Below are 25,406 nucleotides of genomic sequence, written 5' to 3'. Positions count from 1 at the left end.
GACTGGTTGGATTTCCTTGCAGTCCAAGGGACCCTCAAGAGTTTCCTCCAACACCACAGTTCAAAAGCATCAATTCTTCGGCGCTCAGCCTTCTTCACAGTCCAACTCTCACATCCATACATGCCCACTGGAAAGACCATAGCCTTGACTAGATGGACCTTTGTTGGCAAAGTAATGTCTCTGCTTTTCAATATGCTATCTAGGTTTTCAATATGCTATCTAACTTTTCTTCCAAGGAGTAAGCATTTTTAATTTCATGGCTGCAGTCACCATCTGCAGTGATTTTGGAGCCCCAAAAAATAAAGTCTGACACTGTTTCCCCATCTATTTCCCATAAAGTGATGGGACCAGATGCCATGAACTTAGTTTTCTGAATGTTGAGTTTTAAGCCAACTTTTTCACTCTCCTCTTTCACTTTCATCAAGAGGCTTTTGAGTTCCTCTTCACTTTCTGCCATAAGGGTGGTGTCATCTGAATATCTGAGGTTATTGATATTTCTCCCGGCAATCTTGATTCCAGCTTGTGCTTCTTCCAGTCCAGAGTTTCTCATGATGTATTCTGAATATAAGTTAAATAAGCAGGGTGACAATATACAGCCTTGACGAACTCCTTTTCCTATTTGGAACCAGTCTGCTGTTCCATGTCCAGTTCTAACTGTTGCTTCCTGACCTGCAAACAAATTTCTCAAGAGGCGGGTCAGGTGGTCTGGTATTCCCATCTCTTTCAGAGTTTTCCACAGTTCATTATGATCCACACAGTCAAAGGCTTTGGCATAGTCAATAAAGCAGAAGTAGATGCTTTTCTGGAACTCTCTTGCTTTTTCGATGATCCAGAGGATGTTGGCAATTTGGTCTCTGGTTCCTCTGCCTTTTCTAAAACCAGCTTGAACATCTGGAAGTTCATGGTTCACGTATTGCTGAAGCCTGGCTTGGAGAATTTTGAGCATTACTTTACTAGCGTGTGAGATGAGTGCAATTGTGCGGTAGTTTGAGCATTCTTTGGCATTGCCTTTCTTTGGGATTGGAATGAAAACTGACCTTTTCCAGGCCTGTGGCCACTGCTGAGTTTTCCAAATTTGCTGGCATATTGAGTGCAGCACTTTCACAGCATCATCTTTCAGGATTTGAAATAACTCAACTGGAATTCCATCACCTCCACTAGCTTTGTTCGTAGTGATGCTTTGTAAGGCCCACTTGACTTCACATTCCAGGATGTCTGGCTCTAGGTGAGTGATCACACTATCGTGATTATCTGGGTCATGAAGATCTTTTTTGTACAGTTCTTCTGCATATTCTTGCCACCTCTTCTTAATATCTTCTGCTTCTGTTATCTGTAATTAATTGAAGAAATAAATTGACTGCAAGACATTAGTGCTTTGTTAATATCATCAACAATATTCTCTCAAACTCAACATATTAAAATTATAACTCATGATGCTTCTTCCTCCCAATACCTCTCCCTGAAAATACCAGATCTGCTGAATAGACAGCTTCAATTCTGCCATCAACATCATCATTGTCTCAAACCTTAAATTACCGCTGACTTACTACTCTCCTTTTCACATTAATCTACAATACAGCCAATCAGAGACAGCAGTAGCAAGAATCCTGGTTATAAAAAGTTTTTATGTATTATTTTTCACTGAAGTATAGTTGAAAATATTGTAAATCAAAACTATATTAGTTTCTGGTATACAACGGTAATGCTTCAATATTTTTACAGATTATATTCCAGTTAAAGTTATCATAAAATATTGGCTATATTCTCTGTGCTATATAAAATATTCTTGTAGTTTATTATTTACATAGTAGTTTGTATTTATTAATCGCCTACCCTTATCTTGCCCCTCCCTTTCACAATTAAAAATTTTGTGTTGCTGAGTTTCTACTGCGGCTGGGACTACCAGTATTAGTTACTGCCTTTTCATGTTTCTGTTTTAATTCACAGGGTTAAAACCAGAGTCAAGAAATTTCGGAATTTGTTATTATTATTAGCCAATAAGCAGTAATATTTCAGCCACTAGACAGATTAAGCAATGGTATTTTTATAAGCTTTATTAAGTGAGTGAAGTCGCTCAGTCGTGTCCGACTCTTTGCAACCCCATGGACTGTAGCCTACTAGGCTCTGAGGAGCTTCTCAGTCCATGGAATTTTCCAGGCAACAGTACTGGAGTGGGTTGCCATTTCCTTCTCCAGGGAATCTTCTCAACCCAGGGATCGAACCTGGGTGACCCGCACTGCAGGCAGACGCTTTACCGTCTGAGCCACCAGGGAAGCCTTAGTTTTATTTAAGCTACCTGTAGCATTAAAGAAAAGGCTATATACTTGGCAACAGAATACAATTAAAGTTCAATATTTATATTTTTTTTGCGGAAACCTTTATCTGAAAAGGATGAATGGCCAGTCAGGCGACTCCTCCAGGAGCTGTAATACTTTCCTGAAGTAGAGCTGACGAGGTCGGCTGTTCTCAAAAAAAGAACTACCAATCCCAGAATGCCATTTTCTCTATTTTTCTCGCGAGAATCCCAGAGGGCTAGCTCAACCAATCCCTTCATGAAAGAGCCTACGCTATAAGCCAATAAGAAGGCGTATGGGAGCCCAAAGGCGGGAGGCGGAAGGCGCCTTAGGTTTGAAATAGGAAAGCTGGCTTGGCTGCGGCAGCGCATTTTGGAGTTCGGCTGTTGATTGAAATCGATTCAGGTCTTGTGGGGCGGGTGGCCGGGCTCAGGCCTGCCGGAGAAGGTGGGAATTGAGCTGGGCTCCGAAACCCGCCTGTCGCGGTAGGGGAAAGTGGGTTTGGAGGCGGAATGCGTATTTTTGGGGCGGAGTCTGAAATGTACCTCTTGTTGCTGTTTAGGGAGCAGAATGGGCAGCCACAAGGCAGAGGGGTTTGGGGTTTCACCGAAGACAAGTCTGCGAATTTTCTGAGGAGATTTTATGTCATTGGGAAGGTTGTAGCGTTACAGAAAACCGATGGGACCTGGGATCTTAGATCCTTTCACAGGGGAGGAACTGAGGCCGGGAAAGTCGAGGTTACTTGTACAGGTCCTGGACTAAACCTACTAAACTGTCCTCCAGTTTCCATTTTACTGCCACCTGCCCTGATCTGGAGGTGGAGGAGGAAGGAGTGTAGATAAGTGGGATCTTACCCCATGATACGGGCTGTGCCTTCCGGGACCTGGCAATCCAGGCCGGAATCAAAAGGGTCAGAGTTGGAAGGAGTCTAAGCAGTCCCCAACTTTACTTGTGAGAAAACGGAGGCAGAGTCATATTTCCCAGGGTCAGAGTGAGTGTTGCGTGGGGATAACAGTCATTGCTACTAATGAATTCCTAGGGAGTGATGGTGTTCTGATTTCCTGCTGCACCTATACCATAGTTAAGTTTCAGTGGCTTGATATGCCCTGGGATATTTAGAGTTAAAAGTAAGTTGCTATGGGAGTAGGGGTTTAAGGGATGCACATTACCCTGTCAACAAGGATTTACTGTATAGCACGGTAGATTGAAATCTTGTAATAAACTATAATGGAATCGAGTAGAAAAATAGAATATAGATATATATATGACTGAATCACTTTGTTGTACACCTAAAACTGACACAGTATTGTAAATAAACTATACTTCAGTGTATTAAAGAAAGTAAGCTGCTAACCATTTTCTAGCAAATATCAAACTGCAAAAATATACTTGACTAAAATACGTGGCTGATATGGTTTCAGTAACTTAAAAAATACAAAGTGTGTCCTATTTGTTTTGTAGCCTTGTCTTACAAAATGGTAGAGGATGAACTGGCACTATTTGATAAAAGCATAAATGAATTTTGGAATAAATTCAAAAGTACTGTCAGTGACACCTCCTGTCAGATGGTGGGACTAAGAGAAACCTACAAGGACTCCATTAAAGCATTTGCAGGTACCTATATTTAACTCATAACATGCTGTTATTCTTTGTTGTTCTTGTCTGTTTTTTAGTGTAATTTCAGCTGAATTGAAACTTCAACTCCTTTCCTCTTTCAGAAAAGCTGTCTGTGAAATTAAAGGAAGAAGAACGGATGGTTGAAATGTTTCTGGAATATCAAAATCGTATGTGACAAACTGTAGAAATAGATCATAGAGTTTTTTTAGATTAAACATCTTCAGAAAATCCCTCATACAAGTAAAACAGTGTGTTTATATATATCAGTTCAGTTCAGTCGCTCAGTCGTGTCCCACTCTTTGCAACCCCATGGACTGCAGCATGCCAAGCTTTCCTGTCCATCACCAGCTCCCAGAGCTTGCTCAAACTCATGTCCATCGAGTCGGTGATGCCATCCAACCATCTCATCCTCTGTCATCCCCTTCTCCTCGTGCCTTCAGTATTTCCCAGCATCAGGGTCTTTTCCAGTGAGTCAGTTCTTTGTATGAGGTGGTCAAAGTATTGGAGCTTCAGCTTGAACATCAGTCCTTCCAATGAACACCCAGTCCACCTTTAGGATGGACTGGTTGTATCTCCTTGCAGTCCAAGGGACTCTCAAGAGTCTTCTCCAATACCACAGTTCAAAAGCATCAATTCTTTGGCGCTCAGCTTTCTTTATGGTCCAACTCTATATATATATATATATACACACACACACACACATATATATATATATATGTATGTATGTATGTATATGTATATACAGCTTCCCTGGGGGCTTAGTGGTAAAGAATTTGCCTGCCAATGCAGAAGTAACAAGAGAAGTGGGTTCAATCTCTGGGTTGGGAAGATCCCCTGGAGGAGGAAATGGCAACCCACTCCAGTATTCTTGCCTGGAAAATTCCAGAGGAGCCTGGCAGGCTGCAGTCCATGGGGTCATAAAGAGTTGGACTGAACACACATGCACACAATCCAGCTTAATAAATACAACATCCTATGTTATACCTTCCTCTTCTCTCACCTTCTAGAACTAATCTGTCAGTATTTTACTTTAGTACTGAGGTTTTGAATGTTATATATGTGGCAGCATTTTGTATTAATATGTATTCTGTCCCCTTTTCACTTAGCATTTGCTCCTGAGATTCATCTTCACTGATGTATAAGTGCCCATATTTTTGAAAAATGAGTTTCACAGACTAGAATACAAAATCAGTACATGTTCATCACACTGATGTATAAATGCCCATGTTTTTTTAAAATGAGTTTCGCAACTTTGAAAAACTAGTTCTCTCAGCTCTTTGGTTGTAGGTTTAAAATCTGACAGTTTTTCTCTCTATATTTTTATTGCTCCTGCCTTTCAATGGCACCCCACTCCAGTACTCTTGCCTGGAAGATCCCATGGATGGAGGAGCCTGGTAGGCTGCAGTCCATGGGGTCGCGAAGAGTCGGACACGACTGAGCGACTTCACTTTCACTTTTGACTTTCCTGCATTGGAGAAGGAAATGGCAACCCACCCCAGTGTTCTTGCCTGGAGAATCCCAGGGACAGGGGAGCCTGGTGGGCTGCCGTCTATGGGGTCACACAGAGTCGGACACGACTGAAGCAACTTAGCAGCAGATTGTCCAGAGTAGATTAGCAGCTTTTACTGAATTCTCACACACAGACCATAGGCTTGTAGCCACAGGCCAAAATCCACTGGAGATACTAAATTTTGCCAAACCATGTTTTGAACACTGTCACATCAGAGTGTCTTTACATGGGACGCATGTATTTAATGTGCTACAGTCCCTGATTGTTTCTTCTGCTTTGCTTTGCCTTGACCACTTATTATCTGGCCCCTGAAGGCATGTGATTTTGGAACTCCTGGGAGGCTGTTATAGGAGACTTCTACCCAGGTCCACTTTCTTAGCTGCCCTGAAGCTTCCATGCTTTTTTACTGCTTCTCATTCCCTCTGTAACCAGCAGCAGGAAGGAAAAGCACACAATCCTTCGAATGTTAGAATAAAAACATTCCTATACATGGTATTTATGTACCACTTACTAGCTTAAAATTCTTCATACCATCATTAGATACCCTAATCCTGTGGGGTAAATAAATGGGACAGCCATTGTTAAACTTGTGTTTTGTTGTTCAGTTGCTCAGTCGTGCCTGACTCGGCAACCCCATGAACTGCAGTGTGCTACGTTTCCCTGTCCTTCCCCATCTTCAGGAGCTTGCTCAAACTCATGTCCATTGAGTCAGTGATGCCATCCAACCATCTCATCCTCTGTCATCCTCTTCTCCTGCCTTCAATCTTCCCAACATCAGGGTCTTTTCTAATGAGTCGGCGCTTTGCATCAGGTGGCCAAAATACTTGCTTTACAACTGAGGAAAAGAGGACCCACAGTTGTGATTGAATCAAGGTCCTCGGGTAACAGCTGAGAAGCCAGAGGGGCACTGAGAACTTTTGGCATTTACATCTGCATCTCTTTTGCAGTAAAATTCTACTTAATTATCCTTAAAAAGTAGCATTTTTCTTTCTGGTAATTCTGATAAGATGTTTATTTTTAAATTATGTCTTACATAATCTGATCATGTCCACAAAGTCTTAGAAAATACAGAATAGTGTGTAATTGGTATGTTTATTGCTTTATTTGCATTTCTGTGATTACTGAGTTTAAATTATCTTTTGTATTTGTTAATCATCTTCATTTTGTGTTTCCTTTGTTCATTCCTTTGTCCTTTTCTTTCAAATTTATATTTGTGTCTTCTTTAGATTAAGAATAGTAACCTTTGTTGAGAGAGGATAGTTTAATGGCTAAAAGCATGACCTTTGAAGTTAAGACCGAAGTTTGAATCCAGGTCTTACTGTTCATTGCATTCTAGCAGGTAAAGCTGTGAGCAAGTTTTTGAACTGCTGAGATTTCTTTTTCTTCTTCTTTGTTTTAATTGAAGTTATGGTTAGTTTACAGGGTGATAGTTTCAGGTATACAGAAAAGTGATTAAGTTATATATACATATTTATTGTTTTTCAGATTTTTTTCCCTTACAGGTTATTACAAAATATTGAGTAGAGTTCCCTGTGCTATACAGCAGGTCCTTGTTGATTATCTGTTTTATATATATATTAGGTTTTTTTCTTTTAAAAAAGAGTAAGACGTCCATCATAGTTGTATTATTGTGAAACGTGAGTAAATTTATATAAATATAAGAGCAAGTATCTAGCTTATAGTAGAGTTTTTATATTTATTTGATTCAAATATAAGTTTGTCTGCTTGCCTGCCTTTCTCTTCAATTTCCTTTTGCCTTCAAGTAAAAAGATCTTTCCCCGTATAGTTAATTTTATATTCACAGATACTGCCTTTTAGGTTTCATAAAGTTTCATTTTACATTTAAATATATAATTTAAATGTGGATTTTATTTTGGATTTCAGCACTGTTTGGGGAACAGTCTACCTCTTGATTTATGATATTTATCCTAGTAATTTCCTAAATATGCCCATATTTGTTTGTGATCTTTTGTTTGTTTAACTGAGTTGTAGTCAACTACTGCACCACTATTGTGTTAATGCTGTCACAGTCACAGTTGTTGAATCTGATAGGGCAAGTCCCTTTTCTTACTATTTTCTCTCCATATTTCCTAGCTGTTCTCACCTGTGTAATTACTTCTGTTGGATCTTCCCTTTCTCTTCCCTCCAAATTCCACTGGGGCTTTATTAAACACAGAAATGGGTTTGGGAAATATTTTCATCTTTATAATATTTAGAAGCTTAAAATGTCTCTCTATATAACTGGGTCAAATGTATGCCTGAGACAAGTTTTGCATTTTTTTCCTTACAAAGCCTGCATATATCTTGATCTAGATTATTCCTGAATGTCTTGATTTCCACCTTCCTTCTTCCGTTCAGTCAGTTGAGTTCAGTTGCTCAGTCTTGTCTGACTCTTTGTGACCCTGTGGATTGCAGCATGCCAGGCTTCCCTGTCCATCACCAACTCCCGGACCCTACTCAAACTCATGTCCATTGAGTCAGTGATGCCATCCAACCATCTCATCCTCTGTCATTCCTTTCTCCTCCTGCCTTCAATCTTTCCCAGCATCAGGGTCTTTTCCAGTAAGTTAGTTCTTCACATCAGGTGGCCAAAGTATTGAAGTGTAAGCCTTAGCATCAGTCCCTCCAATGAATATTCAGAACTGATTTCCTTTAGGATTGACTGGTTTGATCTCCTTGCAGTCCAAGGGACTCTCAAGAGTCTTTTCCAACACCACAGTTCAAAAGCATCAATTCTTTGGCACTCAGCTTTCTTTATAGTTCAGTTCTCACATCCTGATTTGGAACCAGTCTGTTGTTCCATGTCCAGTTCTAACTGTTGCTTCCTGACCTGCATACAGATTTCTCAGGAGGCGGGTCAGGTAGTCTGATATTCCCATCTCTAAGAATTTTCCAGTTTGTTGTGATCCACACAGTCAAAAGCTTTGGCGTAGTCAATAAAGCAGAAGTAGATGTTTTTCTGGAATTCTCGCCTTTTCTATGATCCAACGGATGTTGGCGATTTGATCTCTGGTTTCTCTGCCTTTTCTAAATCCAGCTTGACTATCTGGAAGTTCACGGTTCACGTACTGTTGAAGCCTGGCTTGGAGAATTTTGAGCATTACTTTGCTAGCGTGTGAGATGAGTGCAATTATGTGGTAGTTTGAACATTCTTTGGCATTGCCTTTCTTTGGTATTGGAATGAAAACAGACCTTTTCCAGTCCTGTGGCCACTGCTGAGTTTTCCAAATTTGCTAGCATATTGAGTGCAGCATTTTAACAGCATCATCTTTTAGGATTTGAAATAGCTCAGCTGGAATTCTATCACCTCCACTAGCTTTGTTCATAGTTATGTTTCCTAAGGCCCACTTGACTTAACATCCAGTATGTCTGGCTCTAGGTAAGTGATTACATCATCGTGGTTATCTGGGTCATGAAGATCTTTTTAATATAGTTCTGTATATTCTTCCTTCTTCACTGCCTCCTTACCTTCCTCTCTTCCTCTCTCCTTTCTTCTATCACTTTGGTATATTTCAGAATAAAAGCCATCTTTAGAGTTTGTTCATCTTTGGTGGTGTTTTCCTTATGTACTTATTTGAAGGGGAGAGCTGCAAAGGTCATGATCTGATTTTGTATTTCTTGGTTTAATTTAGCATTCTCATTTAAAAATGCATTTTTTGTCTGCTCATTTTTGTTTTCAAAGACAAATAGAAAAGGATAAAGATTCTTGTTCTTTTATGGTTTTTTAATCGTCAGGAAATGCTTATCAATTAAAACATTAATTTTGTGAAAGTCAGTATTTTGCTCTTTTTATAGATACATGTTGATGAGCAAAGCATATAGATTCTAGCTAATACTTTGTGCTTCTTACAGAAATCTGCAGACAGAATAAGCTCATTCAAGAGAAAAAAGAGAATTTATTAAAGTTGATTGCTGAAGTAAAAGACAAAAAACAGGAAGTGGAGGCACTGACTGCAAATATCCAGGATCTTAAGGAAGAATATGCTAGGAAGAAGGAAAGTAAGTTTCCAGTTGTACAGGTGTTTAAAACAATCTAAATTTCAAAGTAGTGATGGCTCACAATTATGTACATTTTGCCTTCTCCCCAGTTCATTGCCAGCAGTAGCTAACATACTTTAAGGCCATAGCTAGTCATTCATCTCTCTCTGTAAGGTGTCTGTGAAGTTTGCTAAGTGGGTTTCATTTTCCTTCTTTTGCTTAAAGAACCTTTTTTTTCTGTCTTTTAAAAAATTTATTTAGTTTTAATTAAAGGAAGTTGCTTTACAGTATTGTGTTGGTTTCTGCCAAACATCAACATGAATCAGCCATAGGTATACCAGCGTCCCTCCCTAATGACCCTCCCTCACACCTCCCGCATTCCACCCCTGTAGGTTGTTACAGAGCCCCAGTTTGAGTTCCCTGAGGCATAACAGCAATTCCTATTGGCTGTCTATTATACATATGGTAATGTATGTTTCCATGTTACTCTCTCCATATATCCCACCCTGTCCTTCCTAACCCTCCTCTTGTCCATAAATCTGTCTCCATTGCTTCCCTGCAAATAATTTCATCAGTACCATCTTTCCAGATTCCATATATATGCATTAATGAAGACTGATCCTTTTGATTTCTAATAGAACCAGAGAATAATGAAATTGAGTTTCATTATTGTGGGAGTTTAATTAAGCAGAGTGGGAGACAGTTTCACTAAATAAGATTTGCCTGGGAGAAACCATTGTGTAATTTATGCAACAGATTCATTGATCACGCATCCTCTGCCAGGAACTATTAAGCGTGTTCTTCATACTGTAAAGCCTCTTTGTCTAAGACTTTTATATTTTTTTTAAAAAGCTGCTTCTTTTAGATAGAAGACTTGTTTGCCCATAAATGAAATAATCAATTCTAAAATCTCTTGAATATAGCAAAGTTAGTTTCTTGAATGCTTTTTCTTATAGAGTTTGTGTACGAATCGACATTATTTTTTTCAACTCTTAAGTATTGCTTAGGGAATATTGCATTAACTTTTGAAGAAAAGTTTTAAACTAGCATGAAATAACGCTGATTTCCTATTTAAAATAATAGAATATTTTTCCAGTGAAGCAACTGATACATTTTTGGCTAACTAAAAAAAGCGAAATGGTGTACAAGAAGTCTTTCTGTTTCTCTGCTGCTTGCAAGTCCTTGGCCTATTTATTCATGCTGCTTTATAATAAAATAGAACAAAACTTATTCCTCTTAATACTGGTGTGTATTTTTTCATGCAGTTTTTCCTTCCAGCTTAAATGAACAGAAGCCCCTTTTACTACTTGGTGGAGATAGAAAGTGTAGTAAATGTAAATGTAAGCTGATTTATTTGCCTGGTATCATTTTTATGGTTGTTTAAAAGTTTTTTAAAATTAGTTAAAAGAATATTAACTGAATGTTATTTAAAATATTCTATACTCATTGTATGTGTTTTTAATCATAGCTATTTCCACTGCTAACAAAGCTAATGAAGAGAGGTTGAAAAGGCTACAGAAATCTGCAGACTTGTATAAAGATCGACTTGGACTAGAAATTCGAAAAATTTATGGTTAGTATATTAATGTAAGTAAAACATAGGATATTTGAAAAGTCTGTCTTAAGTAGAAAAGAATCTTTAAAATATTTTCAGCTAAGATTGTTAACACACATTGTTAACTTTTTAAACAGTAAGAAAAAATTACAAAACTTTTATCACCCTAATGTAATTACTCTTGCCTTGGTTATTTATCATCCAGTATTTTAGTAAATGTATTTTAGGCATGGTTGCCAGCATGCAAAAAATTTTTTTGTTCCTTGTTCTTACTGGTATTGTATGATTAGTATTTCTCTAATTGCTATAGCCTTCATAATGGTAATTTTAACATAGTGGTATAATAATTCATTCCATAAGTGTAGCTTAATTTATTCAGTCTTTTATCTATTGTTTAACCTATATATTACTCTAAGTTTAACACTTGGATTTTACATTTTTCAGTTTTAGATATACTATAGTGGACATACATAGACTTCTCCATTTGGGGGCACAATTTTCATGAAATTCCCAGAGATGAATTACTGAGTTAAAGCATAGGAATATTTCTGCCACTGTTACATATATATGTGTCAATTTATAGAAATACTTATGGTGTTGGGAGTCCCCAAGATTACATTCTGTTTTGGTGATTTCACTAGAAAGATTTACAAGACTCAGGGTGGCTCAGATTTATGGCAGTGAAAGGATGTGAAACAAAATCAGCCCAAAGGAAAAAGTCACGTGGGGCAAAATCTAAAGGAAACAAGTTTTCAAGAGCCTTAAGCCAGTGGACTCACACAGGATGTGGTTAATCCCTTCAGCATCGAATTGTGACAGTACATGTGAAGTGGTGTCTACCAGTGAACCTCATTAGAGACTCTGGAAGCTTGGCCAGGTTTTGCTTGGACTTCACCCCAGGAATTATTTGCATTGCTGATTTTGCTGTATCCTTTCACTGTTATCATAGCTCTGAGTACAACCAGTGGTGAGCCCCAGGAATCCTCCTAGTGAATTTTCAAACCTGTAGTAGGCTTGGGGATCTCTGATCCCCCAGACAAGGACCAGTCTTGCAAGCAGATCTTTTCTGGGGATAGAAGTCTCAGGCCTGCTAGGTCAACTATGTATGCAATCTGTGTATAATGTAAAGAGTACCCATTTCATTGTTATTTGTGCCAGAATTGTAGTTTCTTTTTAAAGTTTTTTGGTTTATTTTATTATCTGGCAGTTGATAAGATAATAGAAACTTTTAGAAATTACATTTCTTTGATTATTAATGAAAATGTGACCATTTTCCCCATTTATTTACTAATTATACTTCTTTCTTAAATTGGACCCTCTATTCATCAATCTGTTTGCCTTAGTTTTGGTGTTTTTCCTATCTGTCAGAATGAGTTTTTAATACAAAATATTAACCTTTGCTTAGAGGAGAACATAAAGACCAGCTCTGAACTTTTTAAAAAATTTTATTTAGTTTGAATTGGGGGACAACTGCTTTACAATATTGTGTTGGTTTCTAAAAATATGGAACGCTTCATAAATTTACATGTTATCTTTTCACAGGGATGATGCTAATCTTCTCTGTATCATTCCAGTTTTAGTGTATGTGCTACTGAAGCAAGCGTAGCTCTGAACTTTTGATCCGTTGGTCTTTAAGTTTATCTTCACTGTTATCCTGAGGTGCTTTTTTGTGTTTTGTTTAGTTTTGTCTCAAAACCACTTTTAAAGCTTTAAAATTATTTTTAGATTTAAAGTAGAAGTTTCTCATAGTCCTCAAAATCAGGAAATACTGTTTTATAGCAGTGTAGATATTAATCAGAGATGGAGGGAAGAAAGCTCATCTCAACTGAGAGCTTTGGCACAATAAAATAATTCTCATACTAAATAATTTAATCCCTTTTTTAAGGTGATAAATTGCAGTTTATATTCACTGATATTGACCCTAAGCATCCTGATCGCCCATTTATGTTTTCCCTATGCCTAAACGAAGCAAGGGACTATGAAGGTAAGTACTCCTATCTCTTAACTGGTATTTAAGATTGGCATCCTGGAATGTTATTTGACTTAGAACATAAAGTAACGTGAAGGCAAGTAATATTCCCACAAGCTGTTGCTTTCTTTTCCAGTCTTGCTTCTTGTGATATTGTCTTCTAAAGGCAATGACTATAGTTTTGATTTATAGATAGTATCCAGGAACCTTAATAAGTAACTTCTTTTCCGGATGGCACAGTGCCACAATGGCTGAAAGACTTAAAAGACCAGCGATCACTGTATTTCATACGCAAGTTTGAATTATGCTCTTAGAGAACTTTAAGCTAAAGCTATAAAGGATATGACTGCCTAAATGTGAATATTGTATGTGATCTAAGTAGATGATTTTCAATTTGAATGATAATTTCCCAAAAATAAATTTTAAAATATCCTATCCTGAAAATCCCAAATGTTGATAATTTTGCCTCGTTACTGATTCTGCAGTGATCCAGAAAGGTCTTTAATGTGTGGGAAGTTATATGTTCGGCAATAGTGTGAACAAAAAGAATGGAAATTTATTTCTCTCTTTTTATTATTCTAATGTTAAGGATTCTAAAATAATCCTTAACTTACTGGAATTCAGAAAAATGGTTCTTAGCTCTTTATACCTGTGTCCTCAAAGTATTTGTATTAATAGCAGATGGACACTCAGGAAAACGGCTGAGTTGGCTCCCTGATGTGACTTAGTGACTCGAATTTATAGTTTAGGAATGTACTTCAAGTACAAATGTTTGTTTGTTTTTTTCTCTCTCAAGGTAAATATCTTCTAATCTGATGGTGTGTATCAAGCCATCTATAGGAGCCATGTATTGATGATTAAAATCAAAAGTGTAGTCTTTGGTAAAGGTACATGGACTAGAGATTTTGAGCACTCTAAAATTAATTGTTTTCTTAGCAAATTTAGCCTTCCTAGTAGCCTTTACCTAGGGATAATTGATAATTCAAATAAATAAAAATGGAATTGTGACCAAAAATAAATAAATAAAAAGTAAATCCCAAAACCTCCTACCTAGCTTCTCAGTTTTCTCTAAATTGGATAGCCTCTCTTGTTATATAGTGTTATAGTATTTGATAATGTATTAAAATAGAGTCTACAGTATAAATTTGGGACCAGGTACTCTTTGCTGTTCTTTCTCTGCTTTGGTCATGGGCCTTGTTTCCCAAGCAGTCTCTGCCAAAGAACTGGGAATCTGACAGGCTTCAATTTCTTCTTGGACAAAGGGCAAGCCTGATGGTAGAGAAAGTTGAATCATTCCTTTCCTTCGACCACCTTCACAGGAGACTTGCTCCTAGTACGTACCAGCTGGTGCAACTGCATGTGAGGGCCATACTGTTAGCTGTGACTTTGAGTCCCATTTGGCCATGTAAATACAACTTTGGGAATAGCAGCTACATTTTCTAATGATCCCCATTTCAGTTGTAAAACAGCAGATATTTCTTTCCATAGTTGTCAGTTATTAAGGGTTGGCGTTGAAAGTTGTTCTTTTGACCGAGTGGTCAGAAATTAGATTTGAGGCCAAATTTTCACAGAAAACTGACAACAGTTTAAAAAAAAATACTGTTAAAATAGTTTAAATAGTTAAAATGTATGGGAAAGATGATAGGAAATGTATCTGCCTTCTGTTCTGTATCTCTGAGCTCTTCAATCCTTGATTACCATCTGTTTGAAACAAGATTGTAGTATTTAATATTTGAATATTTAGAGATTAAACAAAGCAAAGGTCCAAAAGATAGTTAGGATATGAAAATCAAGTTTGTGTGTCATTCTGTGCTGAAAGCATTTCAGGAAAATGGAATTGAACCGACTTGAATCATATGAGAGCGTCTAAGTTACGAATACATCTCTTCTAAAAATATTGTCTCTTTTTTTTTCCTTCTAGTGTCAGATAGTGCTCCTCATCTTGAGTGCCTCGCAGAATTTCAAGAAAAAGTAAGGCAGACCAACAATTTTTCAGCTTTTCTTGCCAACGTTCGGAAAGCTTTTACTGCCCTGGTTTATAATTAACATATACACAGTGTATAAAAACCGTTATCCCTTTGTATTTCTCTTTTTTGAAAAACTGTCATTATTTGGTGTTTGTCTATAATCTTTATTTTTGTAACATTTCTGTGTGCTGATTTTTGTCAATTATTTTAATTAAAATCTTGGGAAAGAAGGTTTAAGTCAAGCTATTAGAAGTCATGGATCAGTAATAATAAAAAATGAAGGGAGTGAATCCAACCTGTGGTTTGCAATTTCTAAAATGTACTTCACAGAGTAAATGCTATCATCCTAATGTCTTAAAGGAAGGAATGTTTTATCTTAAACCAAGAGGGATCTACAGTTAAAGGACAAATCTTTGTACCAGAAGAAAGTTGTGTTCTAAAATATCTAGAAAAGGATCTAATTTTGAAAATCCAAATGTAGAAAATTCATAAGCAATTTCCATTTTGTAATATTTATACTGGTTAGTTGTGGTCTAGACATATATTTGACATCTTTGGAGTCTATTCAGTACAGACTACAACTCAATCAGTTTTCTTCTAGAATTTCATTTTTGTCACTATTTTTTCCTTATAAATTTGGTTGTGTTTAGGTCTGTTGGCTTTAGTAGAAGCCACATACTACTGTCTCAGGATATCTTGGGCACGCCTAAAAGCCATGGAGCAGTGGCCTCCATGTTTCTAGCTACTTCTGGCTTCCCCTTGCTGTCTGGTGGGGGAGGTTAAGCCAGTTGTCTAGCCAGGGCTGGAGGGAGCTTCAGAGCACTATCCCTCAGTTGGCTCTCATGTCTAGGACTTGGCTCAGGGTTCTGCTCACCATCGTATAGCAGTGGAATTTATCTAAATGCTGTGGGCCAGTGGGAATGTTATTACTCAGCCATCCCCAGTGTGCAGACCAACTTTTAGGCACCACTGATTGATACTGTCTCTGCAGAGATGAAAGGCTGATAAACTGCCCTGGAGATTAGAGTGTGTGGTACAAATAATCATCTTATCCTGTCTTAGCATGGGCTTGGCTAAAGGAATATTTTAACAGGCAGTTCAGTGAGCAGACTATCCAGTTTTCCTAGGCAAACATTCACATTTGGCTTTATTTTGTAATATACCTACATTTAAATGAGTATAGAAAGCCATATCAAAACCCAGCTTTGGTTTTTATGGACTTGGCTTGGTTTGGAGTTTATATAAGCAGGATCCATTTCTTAGCTGTTTCTCCTGGGTTAAGATTCCATGGGAAGAACCCCAGCAATTTCAAGTTCATCTCAATCTCTGAACCAATCACTGGTGATCAGAAGAGTAAAGTATATACATTGGATTAGGTTAGCTCCTCGGGAAACCCAGGTCTGGAAGTGGATTAAGCACGATAACTGAGCTAAGAGTAGGGATGTTATTCTTTAAATGGAAATAAACACTAAATGTTTAACATAAAAAAGATAGCAGGTGACTATTATAGTGAGTACATATTTACTGAATTCCCTGCTTGAAATATATCAACAAGGAACAAAACATTTTTTCATTAAAACTAGAGAAAAACCACATATCCTACCACAAATTCTGGATATAATGTTTTGAACCATAGAGTGAAAAGGCACCAGGCATTGATTCTGAAAGATCTTTTTTACCTGCAAGGTAGAGAAATGAAGATTGGGGATGAGAGACTTAATGGGAAACTCTCCGCTTAGATCCATTTCTCTTCAAGGACCACCATTCTTCACTTCTAACTGGGGGTCCATCTAGTCAAAGCTATGGTTTTTCCAGTAGTCATGTCCAGATGTGAGAGTTGGACTATGAAGAAGATTGAGCGCCAAAGAATTAATGCTTTCAAACTCTGGTGCTCGAAAAGACTTGAGAGTCCCTTGGACTGCAAGGAGATCAAACCAGTTAATCCTAAAGAAAATCAACCCTGAATATTCATTGGAAGGACTGATGCTGAAGCTGAAGCTCCAATACTTAGGCCACCTGATGCGAAGAGCCAACTCACTGGAAGAGACCTTGTTGCTGGGAAAGATTGAGGACAGGAGGAAAAGGGGGTGACAGGATGAGATGTTTGGATGGCATCATTCACTCAATGGACATAAGTTTGAGCAAACTCCAGGAGATAATGAACAGGGAACCTGGTGTGTTACAGTCCATGGAGTTGCAAAGAGTGGGACACAACTGAGCAACTGAACAATAATGACAAGCTTAAATTTTAAAGTTTAAAGCACATTATGAAAATTGTGCTTTGAATGGTTAAGAACACATAAGAAAGGGAAACCAAGCTAGTCCATTAAACTTCCTCTATCCATTTTATTTAGGATGGTATGTTGTAAAAACAAAATAATAGTTTTCAGCATTTAAAACTTTCCTGATACAGAAATAAAGCACAAGATACAAGATACAAAATACAATTTCTTAAATGGGAAAGAAATATGCCTAAGTAGTAAAACCAATTGAAATGGAATCTCAATGGGGTACACTAACCTATTCCACATTTTGTAATAAAGTGGAACAAGACCTCTAAAATTAAACTCAATCACTAAGTTAAAAAAACAGAATCAGCACAAAATCTGCTAAAATGTCTTACTAATGGGTTTAAAGTTTTGATTTCCCATCTAATGAGGATTAGAAAGTGTTGCTTCTCTTCCAGTTCAGAGGATTCTGATACAGAGACGATTAGTTATACCTTAATTTGTGTACCGTGACAGTGAATTGCCTGTTTAGCTATAAAGCTAGCATAGTATCTTTCCAGGGGCTCAGTGGTAAAGAATCCGCCTGCTAACGCAGAAGAAGGAGACATGGGTTCTGTCCCTGGGTTGGGAAGATCCCCTGGAGGAGGAAATTCAACCCACTCTGGTATTCTTGCCTGGAAAATTTCACGGACGGGGAGCTTGGTGGGCTACAGTCCATGGGGTGGCAACAAAGTTGGACACGAACAACTGAGCAAAATAGCATAGTAGCTAACATACAGTAGAAACTTAATACGTAGTTGTCAATGTTGAACACATTTCCAGACTCAGTAGAAAATTATTTAATGGGAAATTTAAATTACACCTTTGAAAAGGAGCTGACATGTTCGGTAATACCTACAGGCATGTTGCTGAGATGTCCAGCAATTTTTAACAGGTAAAGACAGCTGTATAGGTAATTCTTGAAAAAATGGCAAGCTAATCGAGAACAAGACTCTGAATAAAGACAAGGGTTTCATCTATGTAGAAAAAGAGTCTTGTCAATTAAGTAAGTAAACTGGAGAGTATGCAAGCTATTTTGAATCAGCTCCTTTCATAGTATTGTTAAACATGTTGTGTGAAGTGTGAACAATGTATGATGAGATATGTGAAGGATATTTGGAGTTTATAGACACGTTACTCTCTTTCCTTATCAACTAGGCAAGCTGGAGGTAGCTGCTAGGCTAAGGTGCAACAAATGGAAAAACTTCAAGGAAGAAATTATTTTACTCAGCTGCATAGATTTTTACAAAAATTCACAAAGGCAGTATTTAAGATTCAAATAAATGTGATCTATATAATGGTAAATCTTGAATAAATGCTCTGTGTGTGTGTGTGTGTGAAAAATTCTGCTTTCCAGTATCAACATGGTAACATGAAAAGATTTGAGAATTAAAGATGTGGTCCAGTCATTGCTCTATTATTAAAACTGATACATGATCTTGGACAAATCAGTTAATCTTTTTGAGCTTAAATCTTCTTTCCAACCAAACTGCACTATGTGTAATTTCCCAAACTTGCCTTTTCTTTTTTGTTGAGCAGGCCAAGGAAGTTTTCTTCTATTTTCAGTTAATTAAAAGTAATTATCATAAATGTTTGTTGCATTTTATTGTGTTTTTCTGTATCTGTATGGATTTTCATCTCGTAGCTGTTAATATGGTGATTTATATTAATAGGCTTTAAAAAAAAGTTGAATTAAACTTGCCTTCCTGGAATAAATCTTAGTCATGGCGTGCAATCTGTTTAGTTTTGTTTTTAATAATGCTAGATTCAGTTTTGTGAAATTTGCTTGAAATGTTTACTTCTAGAACCATGAATTAGATTGGCTTATAATTTCCTTTGTGTATTAACACCATCTGATGTTGGTATCCTGGTTATCCTCGGTCCCAGGCCCTTGAAAATAGTTGAGATGTGCTCCTTTCTTTTCTGTTTCCTGAACAAGTTTGAATAAGGGCTTATGGCTTTTGAACACACATATAAAACTCTCTTGAGCCTGTGTTTTCTTGTAGGAAGATGCTTTTAGAAAAATGCTTGTTAATTGTTTAATAGTTATTGAATTAATTATTCTGTTTCTTCCTGAGTTTTGATAAGGCATACTTTTTTGAGAAATTTGTCCCTTGCTGACTTTTTTTTGCAAATTAATTGGTGTGAAGTTGTTAATAATATATAATTTTGGTTTTTGATATCTACTGCATCTGTAGTGTGTCTCCTTTTTTCTTAGAAATAATGCTGCTTTATTTATGCCTTTCTTGTGCTTCCCTGGTGGCTCAGATGGTAAAAAATCTGCCTGCAATGCAGGAGACCTGGGTTCAATCCCTGGGTCAGGAAGATCCCCTGGAGAAGGGAACAGCCATCCAGTCCAGTGTTCTTGCCTGGAGAATTCCATGGTATTCAGGAACCTGGCAAGCTACAGTCCAAGGGGCTGCAAAGAGTCAGACTTGACTGAGCGACTAACACTTTCACTTTCATGACTTTCTTAATTTTGCCAGAGGTTTGCTCTGTCGATTAACCCTTTCAAAGAACCAATGAAGCTTTATTCAACCTCTTGTTTTATATGTCATTAATTTCTGATCTTTCTTTTCATTTATTTGCTTTAGGTTGTTTCTGATGTTTTTATAAATTTATAATCAGGATGGTTAATTGATTAATTTTATCCTTTATCCTGTGGTACTTTAAGTTGCTTTCCTGAAACTATAGGTTTTAGTACATAGTAACTTTCTTATTTTTTATTTCTAACAGTTACAATTTCCCACTAAGATCTATTCTTTGACCATGTGTTATTTAGAAGTGTGTGTGTCTGCACATGTGTGCTTGTGTGTGTGCAGGGACACATAACACGTGTTCTCCGAACACATCGGGTTTTTTCCCTTATTCTTTTCTTAATGATTTCTTACATTGTTGTCACACAATTTCTAGAGCACTACTTTGTGGCCTCGTGTGTAATCGATTTTTTAAAACAATAATTTTATTTGTTTTTGGCTGTGCTGAGTCTTCGTTGCTGCATGGGCTTTCCCTAGCTGCGGTGAGCAGGGGCTACTCTCTAGCTGTGATGTGTGGGCTTCCCATTGTGGTGGCTTCTCTTGTTATGCAGCACAGATTCTAGAGCTCTCAGGCTTCAGTAGTCGAGGCGTGTGGGCTCAGGAGTGTGGTGCCCAGGCTCCGGAGCACAGGCTCGATAGTTGTGGCCCATGGGCTTAGTTGCTCCCTGGCATGTGGGATCTTCCCAGATCAAGGGTCAAACCTGTGTCTCCTGCATTGGCAGGCAGATTCTTTACTGCTGAGCCACTAAGGAAACCCTGGAATCACTTTTATAAATGTGTACTTTCCAGAGGTTACATTTTATCTGCAGCACCATTTTATCTGCCCATAGCGTTCAGCTCGGGCTTCCCTCATAGCTCAGCTGGTAAAGAATCCGCCTGCAATGTGGGAGACTTGGGTTTGATCCCTGGGTTGGGAAGATCCCTTGGAGAAGGGAAAGGCTACCCACTCCAGTATTCTGGCCTGAGAATTCCATGGACTGTATATCCATGGGGTCACAAAGAGTTGGATACGAATGAGTGACTAACACACACACACACACACACACACACACACACACACATTTATCACAGTGTATTGGTCTGTTTCCCTTTCAGAAGACAGACTGAGGGCTCTTTGAGGAAAAGGATTTACTGTCTTTCTAGTATTGAAGCAACAGATCAGTGTATAGTAATTCCTCTTTACCCTTCAAAATCCCTTTTCTTGATCCCCTGCCCTCAAGCCCATCTTTGCTGAGTTAGACATTCTTCCTACTAATGTTGCCACAGACAATGGGATGTGTCGCTATTCTGATTCTCTTTCCAAATTTGGCTGATTGCCACTGAGGCCATAAAGACTGGGGGAGGAGGGACTTTTTCTTGGAAGCTGGAACAAAGTTATATTATGCTCAAATTACTAATCAGTTAAAACCTTATAATACTGTACAATAAAACTTACTTTAACCCAAACTGAACATTATTTTACTTTCTGATGAATCAGAATGGATGATAATACTCTTTATGAATATTAATTATTATGAGTAATTGAAATGCAGAAAAGTGAAATTAATCTTTCTGGTTGACATGACAGGATAATGGATAGTCAGAATTTACTGTACCAGAAAGAAGATAAAATAGAGTAATGTCTTTGATATTTTTAGTGAAAATCTGACTCAGACCTCAACTGCCTATATTTCAGGTTGCTAATGTTGCTAGAAAATTCCTGACCTAAGAAAACTGCCTAGTGGAGTATAATTATGAAAGCCAAATTAAGAGTTTAGAAGTCTTAATATTAAAAAAGTTATTTTATTCTCTGTGGAAGACTTGGGAACATCATTAATGTTCCCAATATGCACTTAATTTTTACCTAAATCTAAGTAGTACCATCCGCACCTGTCCTGCCAGAAAATTCTTGCCCTTCTAAGATGATATCCAAGTCTATTATACCCAAAAATATTTGTATTTTTATCTAGTTTAATACTATAGTGTTTCTTTGAAGTTTAAAAATTACATATTGCAGATGCAAAAAAAAGAATTTGCAGCAACATTTTAAACCAGGAAAACCATTTATGTCTTTACAAAATAAAACTGCTTTAGGAAGAAAGGGGCCTCTTTGAAAATTACTTCCAAAGAGTTTCAGGGTCCAATCATCATTATCATCACTTTACACAAATGACTGCGTGTAGGCTGCAGTCAATTGCTACACAATTCTTTTATCCATCGAGGCTTAATGGAAAGAAGTCAGATGAAAAGGAAATATAAATTCAAAATCTCTGTTCATAGTCTTAATGGCCTATTATTCAGCCAACTTTCTACATGTGGAAAGCCTTCATTAATACGCCATTAAAGATGACTTTAAAACTTCTGATCTGTTCTTCTGGGCTGTAAGTTACGTCTCACATAACAAGTTTTACTTGAGCTCCTCCGGTCTGATATCTGTATCTATAAATATCTTTGTTAGTTATATCCTGCTTTAGGAGTCTAATGGGCAGAGTATAAAAAATATATGTACCTTATTTAAAATAAAATTTATTTGAAAATTTCCTTTTTCACAGTATAAAACTTGACAAGTTAAAAAAAGAAGTAGGGGGCAGGAAAGTAATAGAATGGATTTTAATCACTCCTTTAAAGCCAGACTATTTGGCACAAAAGTAAATCTGCCTAGATGTTCTTGCAATATCTTGACCTTCCATTCAGTGGAGTGTGTGATCTCCAGGCTGACATAGGCCAGTTTCTGAGATGCTGCTGTATCACGCCCCTCCATTCTAAAATTTTCCCCTTGGGGAAAGTTTGGGGGCCTGCTCTCTCTCATTCTCCACCTTTTCCCATTGTAGGGCATTTGAGGAAGTGGCAGAAATCTCTCTAAATTTTCCATTTTGACAGTCAATTCTGGTTTTTAGAACTTATCTTCCAAACTAGAGACTCATTAGCATTTAAGTGACTGTCACTAAGAAGTTGCTTAGGATATTCCTTGCATCATGACCTGGAAGGAAAGTACAGAATTCCTAGTTTCTGAATTGGTGTATGAAGTTTCCAACCAGGCAGGGAGGCATGAAATTTCAGGCACTGTCTCCTTCCTAACCCTTTTCTATCAGCCTTGCTCTTATTCTCAGATCTCCAGCCATCTCTGACTCACACTTGACCTCATGCTAAGACTCCCCTAGTGGCTCAGACGGTAAAGTGTCTGCCTACAATGCAGGAGACCCGGGTTTGATCCGTGGGTGGGGAAGAGCCTCTGGAGAAGGAAATGGCAACCCACTCCAGTACTCTTGCCTGGAAAATCCTATGGAAGGAGCCTGGTAGGCTACAGTCCATGGGGTTGCAAAGAGTTGGACATGACTGAGCGACTTTACTTACTTCACTAACTCAGAAGGTCACTGGCTCAGGATGGAACTCCTTTCTCCCCTGAGGTCCTCTGCCTGGCATAGAGTCCTGTTGTCTACCAACCTCTCTTCCGACCACGCTGACTATCCACCTTGGCTCATGATCCTTTATTCTACTGTCCTTAACTTGTGTCTGTCTCTCTGCTGAGGTTTTCTTGGACTTGATATATATTCTTCCCCATCTCTCTGGCCCTGCTTAACCCCTTGTGGGCCTACTGTGGCTATTGCCACCCAAGACTTGAGGAAAAGGACATCTGCATCCTAATCTCTATTGCGCCACCAGAAAACTATCTGACTTCATGCTAAACTGCTCTGCACTCAGCCTTTTCTCCCTGTGAGAGGGGCTGTTTTGGGTTATTTCTAGAGTCTCTTAGAAAACTCTAGGAACCATGGTATATCTTTTTCACCTCCCTTTACCTTCCATCTTCTGACTCTGTTTCAAAGAACTAAGAAGAGTGCAAAATGCCATGATATACCTGCATCATGGGCACATAGGCATCATGCCTGCATCATGGAACCCAGTTAGGAAGATAAATTTGTGAAGACGACAGCATTTCCCTTTATTTGCATCACATTGTGTAATTAATAGTGTGTAAGATGATGCCTTCAGAATTTCGCTCATGCTTGTGAAGCTGTGTCCCCGGCATTTAAAGGAAGCTCCTCCACATAAGCAGCAGGAAAATGACCCTTTTTTCCCTTTAAAGAGCCAAACCACCATCCTTCATCTTTCTTCTTGTGTATCGTCACGATGTCGCCTGTGAAAACGCACATACATTTAGTTAGACAAGTGAGTTCCTGCGATTAATACCTTCCCGAGTTTGATCAGTTAAGATAGTTTTTAAGGAGATTCTGCTTTCAAGGAGTTACTTGGTAGCATCACTTTTCTGCAGGTGATTCAGACGAAGCAAAACTTATTGACCACCTCTGCACAAAGCAGGCAGAATGCAGAGAATATTAAAAAGTTAGGTAATGGACAACTGAGTTGTGCCATAAAGTAGTTTGATTAGAAACAAAATCACTTTGGATCCTATGTCCTTGGGCTGCCTGGTTCCCTTTGGATAGAACTCATGGGTTGTCACCAAACTCTTCCTTGGTGTCTGTGCTTTAAGGGTTCCTCATGTTGGTGGGCACCATAGTTTGGTATGCTGACTATTAAGAGTATGTCTTGGCTACCAAGATTTTCTTTAGATCAAAGCAGCTTCTCTCCACTGTATGTGCCAGCTTCATAGCCCGAAGTTCCAACCTACAGCTTTGCACAATAATATAACCCCTTGTTCAACAATTGAGATAATTTGAATAAAATATCAATTTGAAGACATTACTCCTTTAAAGCAATGATTGAAGTAAATGGAATTCCTAGGAAACACATGGCTCTTCTCTAATTCTCTATTAAAAAACAAGATAAAAACACTAGTCCCCATCTTGTGAGAGAGTCCTTTCTCTCTGGCTGCTTCCTATACATCAAAGTGGAAACATCCCCTTCCTTCAGGATCCAAGAGCTACTTGATCTTTAGCATCATCACAAAGTCATTTTCAGTTGTTTTTTTTTCTTTCACTTTTTTCCCCAGTAATTTTCTTTCCAAGGCAAAGGAGACTGTCGACCCCCCTTCTATCTTTCCTTAGTTACATCACTATTTTTTCTTGCAAGAGACCATCCTCAGTCTAGAAACCCTGTCTAATGTGTTCTCTCAGGTCAATAGATTGACACAGTCCACTACTGGAATTCAGACATAATTTATGGACTACCCTGGCCATCCAGTAATTAAGACTCCACGGTTCCAATAGAAGAGGCGCGGGTTTGATCCTTTGATCCCTTGTTGGGGAACAAAGATCCTACGTGCCTCATGGTATGGTCATAAAGTAAAAATGTAAAAAAACCAAACAAATAATTTAAAATTTTATCTTCAGCTTCCCTAAGATGCCAACATGTCATTCCATTTAAAGAACCCACTTGGGATATAATGTATAAGTAGGCTTTGCAACCAAGAGAAAACTGAAGACAAACAAGATGATCAATTTAAGGTGTTAACTATGTAACTCAGGATCCTGGGTTCTAGGTGGCATCTGGGATATGTGTTTTAACTCATATGGAAAGTGGGACTACTGCATTTCATTTACTCACTTACTGATACAAGTAGTCTTAGGATGGCGTGATGAATAACAAAGTGACTTCTATAACACCTAAAGCTTTTAAATTAAAGGCAACATTGATTTCAGATGAAAGCAGGAGTGGGGTCTACTTTCTATTTCCTTTTTTCTTGTCTTTACTTATTTCTGAGCTACAAGGAAAAGTAACTGCGTGGAGAACTCTGACTGGCAAACTGAAAAGGAAGCGCCCATGAACCAATAGCAA

The 25,406-nt window shown here is 38.0% G+C and overlaps 2 protein-coding genes and 1 non-coding gene across 12 annotated transcripts in view; 1 reads left to right on the top strand and 2 right to left on the bottom strand.

Moving 5' to 3' along the window:
- Positions 1 to 2,600: 2,600 nt before the first annotated feature.
- Positions 2,601 to 22,665, top strand: SPC25 (SPC25 component of NDC80 kinetochore complex). Of its 3 annotated transcripts, none has more exons than XM_005887603.3 (7): positions 2,601 to 2,741; positions 3,756 to 3,908; positions 4,013 to 4,078; positions 9,274 to 9,420; positions 10,868 to 10,972; positions 12,840 to 12,938; positions 14,845 to 22,665. In XM_005887603.3, exons 2-7 carry the CDS (start codon positions 3,770 to 3,772, stop codon positions 14,967 to 14,969), a joined length of 681 nt encoding a protein of 226 aa, XP_005887665.1. In that variant the 5' UTR covers positions 2,601 to 2,741; positions 3,756 to 3,769; the 3' UTR covers positions 14,970 to 22,665. The 3 variants fall into 3 exon arrangements, with proteins under 3 accessions (XP_005887665.1, XP_070214067.1, XP_070214060.1); XM_070357966.1 differs by having other exon boundaries at positions 2,611 to 2,699; XM_070357959.1 differs by having other exon boundaries at positions 2,623 to 2,779.
- LOC138984929 (U6 spliceosomal RNA) lies at positions 12,452 to 12,554 on the bottom strand. Its single transcript, XR_011462182.1, has one exon. It is a non-coding gene; the product is annotated as a U6 spliceosomal RNA (small nuclear RNA).
- Positions 21,718 to 25,406, bottom strand: part of NOSTRIN (nitric oxide synthase trafficking) — a 65,676-nt gene continuing 61,987 nt past the window's right edge. For all 8 annotated transcript variants that reach the window (XM_070357879.1, XM_070357886.1, XM_070357895.1 and 5 more), the window contains one exon: positions 21,718 to 23,808. In XM_070357879.1, coding sequence (XP_070213980.1) covers positions 23,672 to 23,808 — 137 coding nt within the window. In that variant the 3' untranslated portion in view covers positions 21,718 to 23,671. The remainder of the gene's footprint in view (positions 23,809 to 25,406) is intronic.

This window comes from Bos mutus, chromosome 2, assembly GCF_027580195.1.
Source record: "Bos mutus isolate GX-2022 chromosome 2, NWIPB_WYAK_1.1, whole genome shotgun sequence".
In the NCBI taxonomy this organism is placed as follows: Eukaryota; Metazoa; Chordata; class Mammalia; order Artiodactyla; family Bovidae; genus Bos; species Bos mutus.
The sequence above is the reverse complement of the archived record's forward strand: the minus strand, read 5'-3'. Positions and strand labels throughout refer to the sequence as shown.